The sequence below is a fragment of the Theropithecus gelada genome, chromosome 14 (genome assembly GCF_003255815.1).
Source record: "Theropithecus gelada isolate Dixy chromosome 14, Tgel_1.0, whole genome shotgun sequence".
Taxonomy (NCBI): domain Eukaryota; kingdom Metazoa; phylum Chordata; class Mammalia; order Primates; family Cercopithecidae; genus Theropithecus; species Theropithecus gelada.
In genome coordinates, this window is record NC_037682.1 from 47,008,361 (window position 1) to 47,031,575 (window position 23,215).

General features: G+C 42.0%; 1 protein-coding gene across 6 annotated transcripts in view; it reads right to left on the bottom strand.

The window, feature by feature from the left end:
• LDHC (lactate dehydrogenase C) overlaps nt 1-19,254 on the bottom strand; it is a 49,994-nt gene extending 30,740 nt beyond the window's left edge. For 2 of the 6 annotated variants that reach the window (XM_025356715.1, XM_025356711.1), the window contains exons 1-4: nt 19,113-19,254; nt 18,678-18,812; nt 15,960-16,077; nt 1,172-1,345 (exon numbers count right to left, since the gene is read on the bottom strand). In XM_025356715.1, the coding sequence (XP_025212500.1) occupies nt 1,172-1,345; nt 15,960-16,077; nt 18,678-18,803 (418 nt within the window). In that variant the 5' untranslated portion in view covers nt 18,804-18,812; nt 19,113-19,254. Of the gene's footprint in view, nt 1-1,171; nt 1,346-15,959; nt 16,078-18,677 lie in introns of all 6 variants that reach the window. The other 4 variants (XM_025356713.1, XM_025356710.1, XM_025356712.1 and 1 more) reach the window with 3 other exon arrangements.
• Between the last annotated feature and the right edge of the window lie 3,961 nt (nt 19,255-23,215).

A 23,215-nucleotide genomic window follows, 5' to 3' on the forward strand; every position in this document is an offset into this window, starting at 1 on the left:
CCACTCAGGCTGGAGTGCAGTGGCACAACCACAGCTCACTGCAGCCTAGACCTCTCAGGCTTACACAATCTTCATACCCAGCTTTTTTACTTTATTTTATGTACAGACAAGGTTGTACATGTTGCCCACACTGGTCTCAAACTCCTAGGTTCAAGCCATCCTTCTGCTTCAGCCTCCTAAAGTGCTAGGATTACAGGCATGAGCCACAATGCCCAACCGGTTTGGTAATATCTGATAGAGCTAAACATGTACCTACCATATAACCTACCTATGTTACTCCCAGGTATTTACCCAAGAGAAATAAAGACATATGACCACACAAATACTTACACACAAATTATGATATTAGTTTCATTCATAATAGTCCAAAACTGGAAATAACCTCAATATGTTTCAACAGATGAATAAACAAAAAACACATGAATAAAATAGCAATTTAAATGTATAAATAATGGCTGGGTGCAGTGGCTCACATCTGTAATCCCAGCACTTTGGGAGGCCAAGGCGAGTAGACTGCCTGAGCTTAGGAGTTCCAGACCAGCCTGGACAAAATGGTGAAACCCCACTTCTACCAAAAATACAAAAATTAGCTGGGTGTGGTGGGACATGCCTGTGGTCCCAGCTACTGCAGAGCCTGAGGTGGGAGGATCAATTGAGCCTGGGAGGCAGAGGTTACACTGAGCCAAGATTACACCACTGCACTCCTACCTGGGGGACAGAGTGAGACTCCATCTCAAAAAAAAAAAAAAAAAAAGAAAAAAAGAAAAATGTATAAACAAAAGAATACTTTGGCACTAAAAAAGGAATATGATACACTCAATAATATGGATGAATCCCAAAATAATTATGCTGGGTTAAAGAAGTCAGGTAGAAAAAATTACATTCAGCATGATTCCATTCATATAAAATTCCAGAAATTGGGGCCAGGGCAGAATGAGAGATGAACTGCAAAGAGGCACAAGAAAACTTTCAGAGGTAACTGAAATGTTTTGTATCCTGATCATGGTGGTAGTTTCATGAGTGATTACTTTTATCAAAACTCATTGCATTATATACTTTAAATGAGTGCAATTTATTGTACATAAATGTTACCTCAATGAAGTTGATTATTTTAAGGGAATGGTATGGAAAGATCATCCTTATGCAATAGAAGGTAGGAGAGAAGACTCACCTGGATTTGAAACAACAAGAATTTTACAATCAGGACTATAGTGGACTATGGCAGGAATTATTGATTTCATGATAGTCACATTACGTTGGACCAGGTCAAGGCGAGTTTCTCCCTCCTGCTGCCTTGCACCTGCTGTGACAATAACTATTCTGGAGTTTGCAGATACACTGTAATCTAAAAAGGAAACAAAATACTATATTTGGATCAAGATTACCATAACCACTGTGCCTTAACTCCTTAAAACTCTATTGTATATTCTTTGTACTATATTAAAGTATCCATGTACCTTTATGTCTGGCATTTTAGAGATGAATGGACTTTTCTAACCTGTATAATCTGAAGGAAGCCTTGTCACTATGACTTGCCAACTTTCACATAGCTACCTCAAAAATTTTTATAACAATAGAAACTAACACCCCCTTTTGCCCAGATTCCCATGTGTTATGAAGGCCCAAGGCAATGAAAGTCAGCTCTCTGCCTTCTTAGAAACACCAAAATGAGGCCGGGCGTGGTGGCTCACGCCTGTAATCCAGAATTTTGAGAGGCCAAAGCGGGCAGGTTACGAGGTTAAGAGATCAAGACCATCTTGGCCAACATGGTAAAATCCTGTCTCTACTAAAAATACAAAAATTAGCTGGGCATGGCAGCACATGCCTATAGTCCCAGCTACTTGGGAGGCTGAGGCAGGAGAATCGCTTGAACCTGGGAGGCGGAGGTTGCAGTCAGCCAAGATCACACCACTGCACTCCAGCCTGGCAAGACTCCGTCTCAAAAAAAAAAAAAAAAAAAAAAAAAAGAAAGACCAAAATGAATGAAGACTTAGAACTCTGAGAATTTATGTGTCTGTTTCAGGAGTCTAAGAGTGAGAATGTATTTACTTCTAATATTGTAAGGGACTGGGTTTCAATCACAAGTTCTTGACCCACACAAGAAAATAAACTATGTACTAAATGACCAGTTGTTTCACCTGTTGAATACAATGTCACTACTATGTAGCACTTACTAACTCATACTGGACTTTTTTTTTTTTTTTTTCTGAGATAGGATCTCACTCTGTTGCCCAGACTGGAGTGCAGTGGTGCCATCTCAGCTCACTGCAACGTCTGCCTCTCAGGTTCGATTCTCCCACATCAGCCTCCTGAGTAATTGGCACTACAGGCACACACCATCACACACAGCTAAATTTTGTATTTTTGGGGAGAGATGGGGTTTCACCATGTTGGCCAGGCTTGTCTCGAACTCCTGACCTCAACTGATCCACCTACCTCGGCCTCCCAAAGTGCTGTGATTATAGGCATGAGCCACCACATGTGGCCTCATACTGGACTTTTTAAAAAAGCACTATATAGCTGAAAGTTATCTACCATATGGATGTAAAAAATTACTTAAAATATCCTCTATATCTATCTCATCTCAACTTTTCATGTTCTTTTAGAAAATGAAATCTAATAGCTGGGCGTGATGGCTCACAACTGTTAATTCTATCACTTTGGGAAGCTGAGGTGGGCGGATCACTTGAGGTCAGGAGTGCAAGACCAGCCTAACCAACATGTCTCTACTAAAAATACAAAAATTAGCCAGGCATGGTGGCGTGCACCTATAATCCCAGCTATTCAGGAGGCTGAGGCAGGAGAACTGCTTGAACCCAGGAGGCAGAGGTTACAGTGAGCAAGATTGCACAGAGCGAGACTCTGTCTCCAAAGAAAAAAAAAATAGCTTAGCATGGTGGTGGGCACCTGTAATTCCACCTACTCGGCTGGGGGTGGGGAGGGCAGCTGAGGCAGGAGAATGGCTTGAACCCAGGAGGTGGAGGTTGCAGTGAGCCCAGATTGTGCCACTGCACTCCACCCTGTGTGACAGAGTGAGACTCTGTCTCAAAAAAAAAAAGAAAAAAAGAAAAGAAAATGAAATCTACTTAATTTTTAAAACGTTACATCTTCATTTATGGTGATTCTTGTATCTTTCTAATCCAAAAGAGAAGATAACTTATGAAATATGTTAAGTAAAGATTTTAACTAGAAAGGCAAATTTAGAAAGATGGCATTTCTGGCCAGGCACAGTGGCTCACACCTGTAATCCCAGCACTTTGGGAGGCCGAGATGGGTGGATCACTTGAGGTCAGGAATTCAAAACCAGCCTAGCCAACATGGTAAAACCCTGTCTCTACTAAACATACAAAAATTAGCCGGGTGTGATGGCACGTGTGGTAAGCCCAGTTACTCAGGAGGCTAAAGCAGGAAAATCACTTGAACCCGGGAGGTGGAGGTTGCAGTGAGCCGAGATTGTGCCACTGCACTCCAGCCTGAGTGACAGAGCAAGACTCCATCTCAAAAACAAAACAAAAAAAACAAACAAAACAAAACAAAAAAAAATCTGGCTCCAAATAATCTTACTAGCTTTATGTCTTATTTTTATATCAGATTTTCCAGGTGCCCTGGTCCTGTTAATGCCATCATTTCTTTACCTGTTCTTTATTTTTCTTTGTAAATATAACCACAAAGAGACCATAAACTACAGTGGTCTGGAGCAAAAGCTCTGAGGTCTAACTGCCTGTATTCCCCGACTTTGCCACTTACTAGCTGTGTAACCATGGACAATTACTTTGCCAACCCCTCTAACTCTCACTTCCTCATCTACAAGGTCAAGCTAATAGCGTTTTTTTGTTTGCTTGTTTTTGTTTTTGTTTTCCTGAGGTGGAAGTTCAAGCAATTCCCTGCCTCAGCCTCCCAAGTAGCTGGGATTACGGGCGCCCACCACCACACCCGGCTAATTTTTGCATTTTTAGTAGAGACGGGGTTTCACCATCTTGGCCAGGCTGGTCTTGTACTCCTGACCTCATGATCTACCCGCCTCAGCTCCCAAAGTGCTGGGATTACAGGCATGAGCTACCACACCTGGCCGCTAGTAGCCTTTTAAAAAATATGGTTCTTAAGAAGATAACTCAGTGAGTTAATATACATTAAGTACTCAACAGGGTGTATTAAATGTTCAATAAATGTTAGCAATTAATATTATTATTAGTCAAGTACTTCTTCAAATACCAATTCCTCTGCTAGATATCCCCAAGCATTTATCATATCATTCAAAAATGACATGTGGTTATATTTTGAAAGAAAAATATACAACAGATAAGGAAACGATGGCATTAACAGGATCGGGGCACCTGGAAAATCTGACATAAAAATAAGACATAAAGCCATCATATCATTCATTATTTATCATATTCATAAATACCACTTTCTTCACAGATTTGTTTATAGCACTTACTGCCTATAATTATCAAAAAGTCCTTATAAGAGCATATGTTATCTTCCCATGGTTATGTCTTATTTAAACCTCTAACTTAATCATAAGCACAATATTAATAATAGGTTCTGATTTCACATTACTCCCTTCTTTCCATAAATATAAATATCTTTTTTTTTTTTTTTTTTTGAGACGGAGTCTTGCTCTGTTGCCCAGGCTGGAGTGGAATGGCGTGATCGTGGCTCACCGCAACCTACGCCTTCCCAGTTCAAGTGATTCTCCTGCCTCAGCCTCCTAAGTATCTGGGATTACAGGGACCCGCCACCACGCCCAGCTAATTTTTGTACCTTTAGTAGAAACAGTGTTTTGCCATGTTGGCCAGGTTGGTCTTGAACTCCTGACCTCAGGTGACCCACGTGCCTCAGGCTCCCAAAGTGCTGGGATTACAGGCGTGAGCCATCATGCCTGGCCCATAAATATCTTAGCACCTTCTATGTTCCAGGCACCTGGACTCATTGTACATATGAGATAATTTAAAATATCTGTGGAGCTGGGCATAGTAGTCCTAGCTACACAGGAAGCCAAAGCAAGAGGGTCACTTAAACCCAGGAGTTAGAGGCTGCAGTGCACTGTGATTGTGCCCATGAACAGCCATCTCTTAAACTAAAAATTAAAAAAAAAAATTGTGGATAATCAACAATGTTCCATCATTGCTCTTCCCCATTCGACCTCACAAAATGTATTTTCAAAATGTTCTATTGTGAAATATTTCATATAGAACATATAAGAAATATACATTCAATTTATAAAACATTAAACAACTCTGTTAAAACCACACAAAAGGCCAAGCACGGTGGCTCACACCTGTAATCCCAGGTACTGGGGAGGCTGAGGCACAAGAATCACTTGAACCTGGGAGGCGGAGATTGCAGTGAGCTGAGATCGTGCCACTGCACTTCAGCCTGGGTAACAGGGCAAGACCTAGTCTCTAAAATATAGTAATTTTTTAATGAAAAAAATTAAAAATATTAAACAACTCTGCCAAAACCACACAGTAAATACCTAGTTCACATTTGTCCTCCGGAGACAGAGGTGGGAGGACTGCTTGAACCCAGGAATTCAAGAGTTTGAGGTTGTGGTGAGCTATGATCACACCCCTGAACTCCAGCCTGGGCAACACAGCAAGACCCTGTTAAAAAAAAAAAAACACAAAAAAATCCCCAAATTTATAAAACATTGTCAACACCTTGGAAGCCCTTGCATGCCTCTAATAGATTATATCTATCAATCATTCTTGTGGCTGGCAAAAAAATCACAACATCACTTTTTAAAAAGTTTTACTACCTATGCATGTTTAAATTACATATTAATTGTTTTGTTTTGTTTTGAGACGACTCTATCACCCAGGTACAGTGCCATGATCTCAGCTCACTGAAACTTCCGCCTCCCAGGTTTAAGCGATTCTCCTGCCTCAGTCTCCTGAGTAGCTGGGATTACAAGCACGTGCCACCACAACCAGCTAATTTTTGTATTTTTAGTAGAGACAGGGTTTTGCCATGTTGGCCAGCCTGGTCGCGAACTCCTGACCTCAAGTGATCCGCCCACCTCGGCCTCCCAAAGTGCTATATTACAGGCATGAGCCACCACACCCGGCATTACATAGTAAATTTTACCTGTTTTTGAATCATAAGGCATGTATTCCCTTAACTAAATATTATGTATCTGATATTTATCCATGTTAATGTGTGTCCCTGTAGTTCCTTCACTTTCACTGCTGTGCAATATTACACTGCATAATATACACAACTTAGTACTGGGATTCATTGACTTGTTTACAGTTTGGGGCTACTACAAAGTAAACCACAATACATTCTTGTGCACGTATCCTAGTGCACATGTGCATAAGTTTTCTTGGGAATATACTTAAAAGTGTAATTTCCGGGTTGTGGGATATGTTCATGTTCAACTTCACCAGGTAATGACAAACTTGCGGGTTTTCTTTTTTTTCTTTTTTTTTTTTTTTGTCTGAGATGGAGTTTCGCTGTTGCCCAGGCTGGAGTGCAGTGCTGTGATCTAGGCTCACTGCAACCTCTACCTCCTGGGTTCAAGCAATTCTCCTGCCTCAGCCTCCTGAGTAGCTGGGATTACAGGCACGCACCACCACGCCTGGCTAATTTTTGTATTTTTAGTACAGACGGGGTTTCACTAGGTTGGTCAGGATGGTCTCAAATTCCTGACCTTGTGATCCGTCCACCTTGGCCACCCAAAGTGCTGGGATTACAGGTGTGAACCGCCGCACCCGGCCAAACTTGTTTCTTTAATTGGTTTTACTATACTCCTACACGCTGTGTATGACAGCACTTACTGTTCTACATCCTCATAAACAGTATCACACTTTTACCAATCTAGTGGGTGGGTAATGGCATAATGATATGGTTTTTACTTTCCTGTGCTTGGTTATTGAGTTTTTTTCCCTGTATTCATAAGCCACTTGAGTGTCTTCTTTTGTAAATTATTGAAGCCTTTTCTGATTTTTCTATTAAGCTGTACATATTTTTCTTAAACATTATGTTAATACAAGTATTTTTATTCTGAACACTATTCCTTTGTTAGATGTTAACACTGCAAATATCTTCTCTCAGTTTATGGCTTGTCTCTTCGCTTTTTTATATTTTTGTGAACACTCTTAACTTTGTATTCTTTATTGATTATGCTTTTTGTGTCTTTGTGTTTAAATCAGTCCCTACCTTCAGGTCATAAGAATATTCTACGTTTTCTTCTAAAGAGAAACTTTGAAGTTTTGCTTTTCACATTTTAGTCTTTAACCAACCTGGATTTGATTTTTGTGTGTGGTATCAGGTAGGGTGTGTGCGTGTGGTACCAGTTTATTTTTTCCATAATGATAACTACTGCCATTAGAACAATTTTAGAGGTCCATAAATTTCCTTTTATCTAGAAAATTATCAGTGTTACATAACAATCTTTTATATGGTCTCCTGATTAAGTCTCTGCACATAAGTGCTTTATAATAAATCTTGAATCAGCTTGGAGTGTCCAATAATAACGAAATCTGCAGGGTTTTTACTAGGATTGCATATAATCAATATGGGAAGAATGGATAGCTTACAATATTGAGGCTTCTATGAACAAGGAATATCCCTTCATTTATTTATTTTACTGTCGAGTAGCTGGGACTACAGGTGTGTGCCACCATGCCCAGCTAATTTTTTGTATTTTCAGCAGAGACAGGGTTTCACCATGTTGGCCAGGCAGGTCTCGAACTCTTGACCTCAAGGGATCTGCTTGACTCCGCCTCACAAAGTGCTGGGATTACGGGCGTGAGCTACTGCACCCAGCCTCCCCTCATTTATTTAGATAATATATTCTTTGAGGCTTTTTTTGGTTTGTTTTTGGTTTTGATTTTTTTTTTTTTTTTTTTTGAGACATGTCACTCAGGCTGGAGTGCAATGGTGCAACCTCAGTTCACTGTGACTTCTACCTGACTCAAGCCAACCTTCCACCTCAGCGTCTCGAGTAGCTGGGACTCAGGCATACATCACCATGCTCAGCTAATTTTTGTATTTTTGGTAAAGACAGGGTTTCACCATGTTTCCCAGAGTGGTCTTAAACTCCTCCACTAAAGCAATACTCCCGCCTCCGCCTCGGATTCCCAAAGTGCTAGGATTACAGGTACCACATGGGTCCCAGCCTGACATTTAACATCTTCTAATGAGGTGGTATGTTTTCTGCACAAAAGCTCTTATCCCAGGTATTTCCTATTTTGATGATATTGTAAATAATAGCTTTACATTTCTTTTGCCTGGTTTTGACATACAGAAATACAATGGATTTTCTTTTTTTTTTTTTTTTTTGAGATGGAGTCTCGCTCTGTCGCCCAGGCTGGAGTGCACTGCCAGTCTCGGCTCACTGCAACTTCCACCTCCCGAGTTCAAGCGGTTCTCCTACCTCAGCCTACCAAGTAGCTGGGATTACAGGTGTGCACCACTACACCCGGCTAATTTTTGTATTTTTAGTAGAGACGGGGTCTCGCCATGTTGTCCAGGCTGGTCTCGAACTCCTGGCCTTAAGTGATCCACCACCTCAGCCTCCCAGAATGCTGGGATTACAGGCGTGGGCCACCGCGCCTGGCCTCAATTTCTGATTACTAACTTTGTCTGTCATCCTTGCTAAACTTTTAGTTTTATATGCTGTCCTCCTCTTACATTTATTTTCTATCTTCTTTTTAATTCATTCGGTATGTTTATCTAATATTACTTCTTCCTCTTTACTAATTTTTTTGTTTTTTTGGATCAGAGTCTCACTCCATAGCTCAGGCTGGAGTGTAGCGTCAGCAATCTTGGCTCAATGCAACCTCTACCTCCTGGGTTCAAGTAATTCTCCTGCCTCAGCCTCCTGAGTAGCTGGGATTACGGGCATGCATCACCACATGCAGCTAATTTTTGTAGTTTTAGTACAGACGGGGTTTCACCATGTTGGTCAGACTGGTCTTGAACTCTTGACCTCAAATGATTCACCTGTGTTGGCCTCCCAAAGTGCTGAGATTACAGGCATGAGCCACTATGCCCAGACCCCTTTACGAATTTAAAAGTTTCTTTTCTTTTGTTAGTTGTCACGGAAGTTAGACCATGTCATCTATAATCCCAGCTGAGTGAGGCAGGAGGATCGTTGGGCCCAGGAGTTTGAGACCAGCCTGCGCAACACAGAAAGATCCCGTCTCTTTGTGTTTTTTGTTTGTTTCGAGATGGAATTTCACTCTTGTCACCCAGGCTGGAGTGTAACAGCATGATCTCAGCTCACTGCAACCTCCATCTCCTAGGTTAAAGTGATTCTCCTGCCTCAGGTTCCTGAGTAGCTGGGATTATAGGCATGCATCACCACGCCTGGCTAATTTTTGTATTTTTAGTAGAGATGGGATTTCACCAGGTTGGCCAGGCTGGTCTCAAACTCCTGACCTCAAGTGATCTCCCTGCCTAGCCTTCCAAAGGATTACAGGCATGAGCCACCGCATCCAACCTAGACCTCACCTCTTTAAAAATTATTTAAAAATTTGAGGCCGGGCATGGTGGCTCACTCCTATAAGCCCAGCACTTTGGGAGGCTGAGGTGGGCAGATCAACTGAGGTCAGGAGTTAGAGACCAGCCTGGCCAACATGGTGAAACCCCATCTCTACTAAAACTACAAAAAATTAGCCAGGCTCAGTGGTGGGCACCTGTAATTCCAGCTACTTGAGAGGCTAAGGCAGGAGAATCACTTGGACCTGGGAGGCGGAGGGTGCAGTGAGCTGAGATCACACCACTGCACTACAGCCTGGGTGACAGTGTGCGACTTTGTCTCAATAACATAACAAAACATAACATAACATAACATAATAAAAATTTGAAAAAAAATTACAACATACATTTTTAACTTATCAAAGTTCAGTTAATCACCACACTTCCTGCTTCCCTAATGACAAAGGAAACTTAGAACACTACTTCATTCATCACTATACCCCCTCACCTGTAGATTTATATGCTATATTAAAAATTTTTTTAATCCCCAAGACTACAGTTTTATACAATTGATGTTTATTTAGATTTGCCTTCATATTTACCATTTTCTCTGCCCTTCATTTTGTCTTGCATCACAGATCTTGTATGTGAGATCACTTTTCTTTTGCCTGAGATATATACTTTTGTGTTTCCTTTAGGGAGGGTCTCACAGTAATTGTCTCAGTCTATTTCTGAAAATATCTTCATTCACTCTTCCTTTTTTTTTTTTTTTTTAAGAGACAAGATTTCACTATGCTGCCCAGGCTGGTCTCAAAGTGATCCTTCTGCCTCAGTCTGCTACCAGGCCCAGCTTTGTCCTTGTTCTTGAAAGATGTTTTTGCTGGGTAGATTCCAGATTGACACTTACTCCTCCCTTAGCACATTAAAAATATCATTCCAGGCCGGGCGCGGTGGCTCAAGCCTGTAATCCCAGCACTTTGGGAGGCCGAGACGGGCGGATCACGAGGTCAGGAGATCGAGACCATCCTGGCTAACACGGTGAAACCCCGTCTCTATTAAGAAATACAAAAAAACTAGCCGGGCGAGGTGGCGGGCGCCTGTAGTCCCAGCTACTCGGGAGGCTGAGGCCGGAGAATGGCGTGAACCTGGGAGGCGGAGCTTGCAGTGAGCTGAGATCCGGCCACTGCACTCCAGCCTGGGTAACAGAGCAAGACTCCGTCTCAAAAAAAAAAAAAAAAAAAAAAAAAAAAAAAAAAAAAAATATCATTCCATTGTCTTCTGGTTTCACTGCTGCTATTGTCACGCTCTCCCTTTTCTGTAGGTAATTTATCTTCTCTCTGACAATTTTTATGAACTCCTTTTTGCCTTTAGTGTTCTCTAATTTCACAAGAATATGTCCAGGCAGGGATACTGTATTTATTTATCTTGAGATTATTTGGCTTCTTAAATCTGTGGGTTGATATTTTTCAGTGGTCTTCAAAAATGCTCAATCATAATCTCTTCAAATGTGATGATTCTATCCTCCATGTTATATTTTCCACTTCTTGTCTTCTGGGTAATTGCCTTAGATTTGCCACTTCTCTCTTCAAATGTGTCTAATCTATCATTATATCCATAGAGGAGGTGGTGGTGGTGGTGGTGGTGGTGGTGGTGGTGGTGGTGGTGGTGGTGGTGGTGGTGGTTTTAAGACAGAGTCTTGCTTTGTTGCCCAGGCTGCAGTGTGGAGTGGTGCCATCTCAGTTTATTGCAACCTCTGCCTCCAGGTTCAAGTGATTCTCTTGCCTCAGCCTCCTGAATAGCTGGGACTACAGGCATGCACCACCACACCCAGCTAATTTTTGTATTGTTAGTAGAGACAGGTTTTCATCATGTTGGCCAGGCTGATCTCCAACTCCTGACCTCAACCAATCCACCTGCCTCAGCTTCCCAAAGTGCTGGGATTACAGGACTGAGCCACCATGCCTGGCTCCATTGAGTTTTTATTTCACATTTATAAGTTATATTTTGTTATTTTTTAAATGTTTTTATAGTTTCCTGTCTCATGCTGATATGTTCAAGTCTGTCTTTTATTTTTTAAGTAGAATAATCATATTAATTTTATAATTTGTGTTTGATAATTTTTAAATCTATAGTGGCATGTCTCTGTTATGCTGGTTCTTGCTCATGCCTTTTCTCGCAGATTTAATTGTTTCTACTGTGAGATGTTCATTTTCTCTGGAAGTTTATTTGTGGAAGTTCCTTGATGCCTGAAATAAAGTGAGTTTCCTCCAGATACCATCTGATTGCTTAAGGTTTTCTGGAACTCAAATAAGAGCCAGCTTGTGGTTCCAAATCCTTAGTAGGTATTTTCCCCCACTAAAGTGTCTAAGACATTCAATGTTACTTGCAGTCCCCAAAGGCAGGGAGAGAATAATTATTTGTAGATCATTATTACATTAATGGCATAGTTCTGGCAATGGTAAACTACTGTTGGCAGGCAAGCGATATCTGGTCTACCACCTGTTTGGTAAATATAGTCTCACTGGAGCCACACCCACTTGCTTATGTATTATTGTCTGTGGCCTCCTTTTGCACTACAACAGCAGAGTAGGTATAATAGGAACTACGTAGCTGGAAAAGCCTGAAATATCTACTGTCTGACTCTTCCCAGAAAAAGTTTAGTAACCTCTGGCTTAGTCCACCAGGGTACCAGCTTTGTGGGGTGATCTCCCCAAATCAAGCTCTGTCTCTGGTCTCCTAAATTTTATGAGTCAGTGAATACCAAAATTGATGTCCACCATATTTGGCTAATGCTATTAGTGTAAAAAGAGCTATCACAGGGGCAGTGCTCTGCTTAACTCTCTGGTTTCCTCACTTCATTCAGTACCTGTTGTGAAAATGCTTTTTTGTTAAGATCATATTCTTTCTTAAGGATTGATTTTTTTTATTTGATATTTTATGCAGGAGTATTCTCATTTACAGCAAAAGATTAATCCAGGTATTTATCCTGCCATATTATTAGAAATTGAAGGTTGAATATGTTTTCAAGAATTTTAAAATATGGCCAGGTGTGGTGGCTCACACCTGTAATCCCAGCACTTTGGGAAGCTGAGGTGGGTGGATCACTTGAAGTCAGGCATTCGAGACCTGGCCAACATGGTGAAACCTCGTCTCTACTAAAAATACAAAAATTAGCTGGGAATGGTGGTATGCACCTGTAATCCCAGCTACTTGGGAGGCTGAGGCAGGAGAATCTCTTGAACCTGGGAGGTGGAGGTTGCAGTGAGCAGAGATCACACCACTGCACTCCAGCCTGGGTGACAGAACAAGATTCTGTCTCAAAAAATAAAATAAAATAAAATAAAATAAAATAAAATAAAATAAAATAAAACAAAATAGTAATGTTCTTTTAATTTGACTCCATTTAACCAATCCACCAAATTAACTGATACAAAACATACTGATACCCCAGGCATACTAAACACTCTCAACTAGTAAACTACTATCTAGTATGTCTATGTACTTCTGCTCATTAGTTGCTACGTATCAAGAATTAGTCATATTTGTACCCAAATATATTTATGTAATTATATGTATTATTATATATAATTAAAGATAATATAAGTCGCTGAATACCAGTGTGAAAGAAATGTTTGGTAAAGGTAAACACTACATTTAACAATGAGATTTGAGGCACAGGAAGATATGAATATACAGAATATATCAACTGACTTGGTAGTGTTTTATTTCTTTTGCTGAGTGGTAGATGCACTGATGTTTGTTACATTATTATATATATTTTAGCAATAGGATCTTCCTTTGTGCCCAGGCTGGAGTGCAGTGGTACAACCATAGCTCACTGCAACCTTGAACTCAAGCAATCCTCCTGTGTCAGCCTCGCAAAGCTAGGGCTATAGGCACAATGGAGACAGGTCTCACTATGTTGCCTCTGGCTGATTTCAAACTCCTGGCCTCAAGAGACCCTCCTACATCAGCCTCCCAACATTACATTATTTTGAATCTCTTTTCTCTATCAAGTATTTCATAATTAATGTTAAAAATAATTGTTTCTATGAAAAGTAAGTTAATCCCTGGGACGACATTAAAGGCAAGTTGTTTAAAAATTATCCTTCTAGGTTTGAAAAAGGGATAAAAATGGGCTGGGCGTGGTGGCTCACACCTGCAATTGCTTGAGCCTAGGAGTTTGAGACCAGCCTGAGCAACAGAGTGACACCCCATCTCTACAAATAGTAATTTTTAAAAAATTAGCCGGGTGTGGTGCCGTGCACCTATAGTTCCAGTTACCCAGGAGGATGAGGTGGGAGGATCACTTGAGCCTGGGAATTCGAGGCTGCAGTGAACCATGATTACACCACTGCACTCCAGCCTGGTGAAACTGTTTCCAAAAATAAAATAAATAGTCATAAAATTTAGTAAGGTTTCATAACTAGACTGCTTCATGAACACTTCTAAATTTCTTGTAGTACTTAAAGCAATCTAAATGATCATTATTGACGTGCTTTCAGAAAGACACTGCCTGTTGTCCCAGGTACTTGCCAGGCTGAGGCAGGAGGACCACTTCAGTCCAGGAGTTCGAGATTGTAGTGTGCTAAGACCATGCCTATAAATTGCCACTCCAGGCCGGGTGCAGTGGCTCACACCTGTAATCACAGCACTTTGGGAGGCCAAGGCAGGCGGGTCACCTGAGGTCAGGAGTTCAAGACCAGCCTGGCCAACATGGTGAAACTCTGTCTCTGCTAAAAATACAAAAATTAGCCAGGCATGGTGGCGCACACCTATAGTCCCAGCTACTTGGGAGGCTGAGGCAGGACAATCGTTTGAATCTGGGAAGTGGAGGTTGTGGTGAGCTGAGGTTGCGGCAAGCTGCGGTTGTGATGAGCTGAGATTGTACCACAGCACTCCAGCCTGGGCAACAGATCAAGACTCTGTCTCAAAAACAAATAAATAAATAAATGATTAGTCACTCCAGTCTGGGCAACATGGAGAGGACAGGAAAGGAAAGGAAGGAGGGCTGGGGAGGGGAGGGGAGTGGAGGGGAGAGGATCAGAGGGGGAAAGGGGAAGAGGAGGAAAGGAGGAAAGGAAGAATGAAATGAAGGGAGAAGGGAAAGGGGGAAGGAAAGGGAAAGGGAAAGGAAAAAGGAAGGGAAGGGGAAGATGGAAGGGAACGGGGGAAGGGATGGGAAAGCACTGCAAAACTCTAATCAGCTGAGCGGTATTCAAAGGACTTGCCCTACAATCGGAAAATCAGTAAATGAACTTACATCTATCTACATGTGTATGTTTTGGGTCAATATAAAATGTTTATCATAGCTCTTTCTAAGAAGCATGTTTAAATTAGGTAACTGCCTTCAATCTCGATCATGTTAGATAAGAGGGCTTCTAGTAGACAGTATCGCATTACCAAAGAGTGCACCATATACTTTAGTGTATGATAAAATAATTATGTTTCCTAATTATCTGAGGCTTCTTAGTTGGTCAACAGATGATAATGCCAGTGAGGCCAAGTTCTAAATTTCTTATGTTCTATGGCCTCATGCTATGCCTTGAAACTTGGTTCACTATAAACACAGAAAGAAAACTAAAGAATATGGATAAATGTATTAATAAATATTACAAAAACTCTTCAAGATTGTATATTCTTGAGAGAATATATAAGACAAGCTTAAAAGCATTTATACATCAGTTATGTAAAAAAAAAAAAGCTTAGAAAACCTACATAAAGTTATTAATAGAAGAGATTCAATTTTTCTTTATACTTTTTTACTGTTTTCCAAATATGCTCCAATTATACTGAAATGTTCTTTTAAAAAAAATTAAACTTTTAAATTATATATGGCCCGGCTGGGCACAGTAGCTCATACCTATAATTCCAGCACTTTGGAAGGTTGAGGCAGGTGGATCACCCGAAGTCAGGAGTTCGAGTCCAGCCTGGCCAACATATAGTGAAACCCCATCTCTACTAAAAATACAAAAATCAGCCAGGTGTGGTGGCGCATGCCTGTAATCCCAGCTACCCGGGAGAATGAGGCAAGAAAATTGCTTGAACCCGCGCAGCGGAGGTTGCAGTGAGCTGAGATAGTGCCACTACACTCCAGCCTGGGCGACAGAGCGAGACTCCATCTCAAAATAAGTAAATAAATAAAAAATAAACTATATGGCCCAATCACCTGAGGTCAGGAGTTCAAGACCAGCCTGGCCAACATGGCAAAACCCCGTCTCTACTAAAAATACAAAAATCAGCCAGGCGTGGTGGCACATGCCTGTAATCCCAGCTACACAGGAGACTGAGGCAGGAGAATCGCTTGAAGCTGGAAGGTGGAAGTTGCAGTGAGCCGAGATCGTACCACTGCACTCCAATCTGAGTGACAGAGTGAGACTCTCTCAAAAAACAAAAAAAATTAACTAAATTAAATTATATGGCCCAATGGCATGGTGCTATTTTTAATTTTATATTTATTGATATCAGTTTGGTAAAATTTATTACTTTTTAAAAAGCTTTGAAAATAACTTTATAAAACTAAAATTAACCTTTTCCAGAGGTAATCTTTGAAGTACTAAAGAAAAGACTGCCATGCTGAAGATCCATCATTTCTCCCTTCAGCTTGTCCGATGCGACATCAACAAGGGCAAGTTCATCAGCCAAATCCTAAAACACATGAAAGTTCTGAATAAAATGTTCCTACTTAAGTTTTAGGAGAATAAGAAGAATTTTCACGTGGCTACTTGATAATTAAAGGACTCTCATATTTTAATAGGGAAAAATGATATAAAAACAGTTTTTCAATGAGCCTGGGTGACTGAAAGTCAAGGTAAGTAAACGTTAGGATGTAGCAGAAATTATTGTTTGACTCATATAATTGTCAGAACTTTTCAGAGTTGGGTTTTTTAAATTTTTTCATTCAGATAACAATTTGAAACCAAGGAAAATAAAATTATTTCAAAGGCTTTTATTATATTTAGCCTTCATTTTTGTGTTTTTTGTTTTGTTTTGTTTGAGATGGAGTCTCTCACTCTGTCACCCAGGCTGGAGTACAGCGGCACAATCTCAGGCACTGCAACCTCCGTCTCCCAGGTTCAAGCGATTGTCGTGCTTCAGCCTCCTGAGTAGCTGGGATTACAGGTGACTACCACCACGTCCGGCTAAGTTTTGTATTTTTAGTAGAGACAGGGTTTCACCATATTGGTCAGGCTGGTCTCAAACTCCTGACCTCAAGTGATCTGCCCACCTCAGCCTCACAAAGTCCTGGGATTACAGGCCTGAGCCACTGTGCCTGGCCAGGATTTTATTATATTTAACCTTAAGACTAATTTCTGAGTTGGCTGAAGCTGCTTTTAGTATGCATTGTTATGGCCCAAACAGGAAGGTAACCACCTCTGATGAACACTTATTGTTTTCATCTGTCTAGCGTCCCTTTTTCTGGTAACAGAATTCCTCTTTTCCATGGGAACCCATTCCATGTGTTTCAGTGCAGTACAACTAACATCGGTCTTCCAAGCTTGGGGTAGATGGGCATAAAACCAGACCTAGCCAATTGTTCCATCCTTTCCTTCTGGTCACAGAAATCAGTTCATAAGTGGACATATGGCCCAGGTATAAGAAACAAGCATGTCTATGAAGTTTGAAATGGAAGATGGAAGATTACATCTCACTTTTCTTTGGAATCATAAGCTCTAAGAATAACACACAAATCTAAGAACATTAGTAAGGACTGTAGAGTTGGAGAAAAAACAAGAATCTAAGAACAAACTGTACAGCCATCTTTACTATCACATAGAAAGACTCCAAGAATTAAGCCAACAGAGAAAATCTAAACCAAGATATGCAAAGACTATGTCTTGATATGTCTGAACTTCAGAATCCAGTAGTACCTGAAGCTAGTTTTGCCCTATTTCCAGTTACATGAACAATACATTGTCTTTTTCTGCTTACCCTTATTTAAATTGGGTTTTTGTCACATGCAACAGAGTACAGAACTATATAGGAGTGTATTCATTCAGATTTCAGTGGCCAGATTCCAAAGGCGTAAGGGAAAGAGGTAAAAGTCCCTGGCCGGGCGCGGTGGCTCACACCTGTAATCCCAGCACTTTGGGAGGCCAAGGCGGGTGGATCACCTGAGGTAGGGTGTTCGAGATCAGCCTGGCCAACGTGGGGAAACCCCATCTCTACTAAAAATACAAATATCAGCCGGGCGTGGTCGCGGGCGCCTGTAATCCCAGCTATTTGGGAGGCTGAGTAACGAGAATCGCTTGAACCCGGGAGGCAGATGTTATAGTGAGCCGAGATCATGCCACTGCACTCCTACCTGGGCGACAAGAGCGAGACTCCATCTCAAAAAAAAAAAAAAAAAAAAAAGTCCCTACTACGGACAGGTGCAGGGCCTCATGCCTGTAATCCCAGCACTTTGCGAGGCCAAGGTAGGTAGATCACAAGGTCAGGAGATTGAGACCATCCTGGCTAACATAGTGAAACCCCGACTCTACTAAAAATAGAAAAAATTAGCCAGGCATGGTAGAGGGAGCCTATAATTCCAGCTACTTGGGAGGCTGAGGCAGCGAATTGCTTGAACCAGGGAGGCAGAAGTTGCAGTGAGCAGAGATTGTGCCACTGCACTCCAACCTGGCAACAGAGCACGACTCCGTCTCAAAAAAAAAAAAAAAAAAAAAAAGATGGGAACAATAAACACTGGGGACCCCAAAAGCAGAGAGGGAGGAGGGCATAAGGGTTTAAAAAAATACCTATTGGCAGCCAGGTGTGGTGGCTCATGCCTGTAATCCCAGTACTTTGGGAGACCAAGGCAGATCACTTGAGGTCAGGAGTTCGAAACCAGCCTGGCCAACGTGGTGAAACCCCATCTCTACTATAAATACAAAAAATTAGCCAAGCCTGGTGGTGCAAACCTGTGGCCCCAGCTACTCAAGAGGCTGAGGCAGGAGAATCGCTTGAGCCTGGGAGGTGGAGGTTGCAGTGGGCCAAGATCCCACCACTGCACTCCAGCCTGGGCAACACACAAATCCTGTCTCAGAAAAAGAAAAAGAAAAGTCAGAAAAAGAAAGAAAGGAAAAGAAGAAGTTAAAAAAAAAAAAAAAAAAAAAAAAAAACGGAAAAAGAGAGAGAGGGAAAAGTCAGGGGACACAAAATTGCTTTCAAGGGATTAACTTGGCAACCCTGAATACATCGACATATACAAGCCTCTGAAGTGCTCACTTGATTTTGATTTTCAGCCACAGGATGGGCTTCTTACTCACCTTCAGTAAGATACTAATAGCACAAGCCATGCCTACGGCACCAGTTCCAACAATAGTAATTTTACACTGGGAGTTTTTATCATCCTCAATTAGCTTCTCAATTAGCTGCTCCTTGACAGTTGACATTTGGAGAACCTGATAGGCATAATGCAATTTCATTGGATTAACCACACTAAACATCTAAAGAACTACCTCTTAAGTTTGCAGAATGTTGGAGCCCGGGATAGGGGGAAGCCAAGGAAATAATTTCCCGGTCAAACGGTGCGGGGAGGGTAAAGCAAGGCCCAGTTTACCAGGCAATGGGAGGGCTTGGGCACGAGCCGGCTTTTGGATTTCTCCCTGCCCCCAGCCACCACTTTCACCCCAGCATCACACGCTCACAAATGCTTTGCTTGGCGCTATCAGTACAGATGACCCAAAAGGGCAAAGCACCACCTTTGAAGGAAGGCACAGAAGTAACAACAGAAAAATACACCAACGACAGTTGAGGCTCGAACCCGGGCGACGGTTACCCTCCCTGGGTCTTGAGACACGCACGTTCCTACGCACGGCTCTTGTGCGTCAGCACGCAAGCTCCGCCCCCCCGCCGACCCAGGCGCAGGCATACGGGTGTCTTCCCTGCCCTGGAGAGCTGAGTGGGTGGCAGAGGTTCAGACCACCGAAATGTTGGTGCGAAGAATTCTAGACTGGCCCAAAGAGTGTGCAAGACGGGGATTTCCATGCATTATTTGCAGGATTTTAAAAAATTATTAACTTCTGTAACTTCAGGACTGAGTGCTGAAATAGAATTTCTCTTGAGAGAACAGAGGGTAGTAATGAAATGCAAAGATGCGAAGGATCCTTTCAATTTACAGCAAGAAATTGTTAATATTTATAACTCATGGCCGGGCGCGGTGACTCACACCTGTAATCCCAGCACTTTGGGAGGCCGACGCAGGTGGATCACCTGAGGTCATGAGTTTGAGACCAGCCTGGCCAACATGGCAAAACTCTGTCTCTACTAAAAATATAAAATTAGCCGGGCACGGGTGGCACATGCCTGTAGTCCCAGCTACTCGGGAGGCTGAGGCAGGAGAATCGCTTGAACCCAGGAGGCAGAGGTTGCAGTGAGCCAAGATCGCGCCACTGCACTCCAGACTGGGCAACGAGAGAAACTCCATATATATATCTCTCTCTCACAGAAGGGGACATAACGTCCTCCATCTTTTGTCGAGTATTGCATTTGAACCTTTTTCAAAATCCAAAATATAATTTGTTTTTCTTATAATAGCCTGTAGTGTTGCTATTGTTGTTTTTGAGTCAGTCTTACTCTGTCGCCCAGGCTGGAGTACAGAGGCGCGATCTCAGTTCATTGCAACCTCCGCCATCTAGGTTCAAGCAATTCTTCTGCCTCAGCCTCCCGAGTAGCTGGGACTACAGGCATGCACCACCACGTCCAGCTAATTTTTGTATTTTTAGTAGAGATGGGGTTTCACCGTGTTGGTCAGGATGGTCTCTAACTCTTGACCTTGTGATCCACCCTCCCAAAGTGCTGGGATTAAAGGTGTGAACCACCGTGCCCAGTCAGTATTTGTTTTGAATATGGTTCAGATTATACAATAACTCTGCTTTAAACCCTTCAGTGGCTTTCCATTACATGTAAAGTAACCCACTTTTACCACAACCTAAATCTTCAAGATTTGGCCTCCTACCCCCACCTCCGATATCATGTCAGGACACTCAATACACTCCCTTCCAACTAGGCTTTGGGCAGTGTTTTTGGATCAGGACTTTTTGCTGTTCTTTAAACCAAGAAAGCTCTTTCCCTAGCCCTTCTCAAGGTTAATTCCTCATTTTCAGCTTTGCACATACATGCTCTGGCTTTCCTTGACAAATATCAACTACTATCATTTCCTGTATATCTCTCTCATGGCACTTTTCTCAACCAACAACTAGCCTGAAGCTAGAGGCCACCTATAGCGGACAGGAGCAGCAACCACTTGGTCCTGTACCTCCACAGCAACCTCATTTATTCCCAGACTGAGAGGGAGATTGCTGGCCTGGATGGAATGGAAATTTAAGCTCTACACCTGCCTCAGGCCCCTGGCGGCCAAGGAAGGTATCAGCTTGGTAGTGGCCAAATTGATGCTAGGTGACTAGAACTGGCTCTTCCTCCATGCCTGCCCAAATACTCCAAACTTACTTAACATTTCGCTTACTTGATTGCAGTAACTTTAGGAGAACCAAAATTTGTCTTTATTTATTCTTGTACATTGCAACATTTACCAAAGTATAGTAGGTACTCACTAAAGAATTTTGAGACCAGACATGGTGGCTCACACCTGCAAAGCCAGCACAGCACTTTGGGAGGCCGAGGCACAAGGAGCACTTCAGCCCAGGAGTTCAATACCAGCCTGGGCAACATAGGGAGACCCCCATCTCTTCTCTAAAAAATAAAAATAATTTTTTTTTTTTTTTTGAGACAGAGTCTCGCACACTCACCCAGGCTGGAATGCAGTGGCGCGATCTCGGTTTACTGCAAGCTCCACCTCTGGGTTCATGCCATTCTCCTGCCTCAGCCTCCCAGGTAGCTGGGACTACGGGCGCCCACCACCACGCCTAGCTAATTTTTTCTATTTTTGGTAGAGACGGGGTTTCACTGTGTTATCCAGGATGGTCTCGATCTCCTGACCTTGTGATCTGCCTGCCTCGGCCTCCCAAAGTGCTGGGATTACAGGCATAAGCCACTGCACCCAGCCAAAATAAAAAAAAAATTTAAAGAATTTTTAAAGAACATGGCTTTGAAGTACTGAGTTTTATTTTGGCAACATGGTCTTTAGTGGGGAAAAAAAAAAGGAAGTAGAACCATGTTCTGAGTGTCACATTTGCTTCTACACTAACTGGCAACTTCTGTGAGATGGGGATAAGGCCTGCTTAATTTAGTTCCCAAGGTTACTAAGGAAAAAAAAAAAAAAATCAAGGCTCCTTGCAGAGTTGGCCTACTTCATGCCTGGGGCAGGAAAGTACAAAGTGAACCTAGAACATTTATTTTGCCCATAAGCAAGGAAGTTTTACAAGACTGCATTTGAAAATTCATGAAAGATTAATAGAATCAATTTCACTGAAGCATTATTTTTCAGTCATGTTGGTATTGGCTAATTTATTGTATCAAATAATAGAAAATTAATGTAAATTTAAAAAATTTTAAAGACTAAAGGTGACTCAGTTTACAAAAGGCTACAGGATTAAGTACAGGCTTCTTTTTATGCTAATCAAAAATTTTTTTTTTTTTTTTTGAGACAGGGTCTCACTCTGTCACCCAGGCTGGAGTACAGTGGCGGGATCTTGGCTCACTGCAATCTCTGCCTCCTGGGCTCAAAGGATCCTCCCACCTCAGCCTCCTGTGCAGCTAGGACTACAGGTGCCCGCCACCACGCCTGGCTAATTTTTTTTGTTGTTGACAGGCTTTTGCCATGTTGCCCAGACTGGTCTCGAACTCCTGGGTTCAAGCAATCCACCCACCTTGGCCTCCTAAAGTGCTGGGATTACAAGGCACAGCACCCAGCCTATATTCTAAGATTAGATACTGGTGATGGTTGCCAACTATGTGAATACACTAAAAATCCATAGTATGATACACTTTATAGCTGTGTCCAACCCTTTGAATGTGAGGACTCTTTAGGTGTTGGCGGTATCAAGATTATGAACTTTTTTTTTAACTCATCAGCTACCATTAGTGTTAATGTATTTCTTTAATTTTTATTGAGACGGAGTCTTGCTCTGTTGCCCAGGCCCGAGAGCAGTGGTGCCATCTTGGCTCACTGCAATCTCTGCCTCCCGGGTTCAAGCGATCCTCTCACCTCAGCCTCTTGTGCTTCAGCTTCCCAAGTAGTTGGGATTACAAGTACAGGCCACCATGCCTGGCTAACTTTTCTATTTTTAGTAGAGATGGGGTATCATCATGTTGGCCATGCTGGTCTTGAACTCCTGGCGTCAAGTGATCCACCTCGGCCTCCCCAAGCGCTGGGATTATAGGTGAGCCATCACACCTGGCACGTGTTAGTGTATTTAATGTGTGGCTCAAGACAATTCTTCCAATGTGGCTCAGGGAAAGCAAAAAGTTGGACAACCATGCTTTAAGATAATTCTTTCTCTTAACTAGTTCTCAGGAAACAATCTTTGGAAAAAGATCTTGGAGTTGGGAATGACAATAATGTTGTTCAGTAAACCTTTACAAGTATGGTTTTCAGGCCTGTATAAGGGTCACAGTTATATTTTCAGAAAAATGTACAGAAAACATTCATAGACAACCACAAAGGGTACTTTTTTTTTTTTTTTAAACAGATGTGGTTTTGCTGTGTTGGCCAGGCTGGTCCCTCACTCCTGGCCTCAAGTGATCAGCCCACGTGGGCTTCCCAAAGTGCTGGGATTATAGGCATGAGCCATCGCACCTGGCCTTAAAATTGTTTTTAATTGTTACCGGCTTCCAGAGGGCAAAAGATCTCAAAAATCTGTGTTCCCTATAGTGACAAACTACCATTGCCTCTATTCAGTTGGCA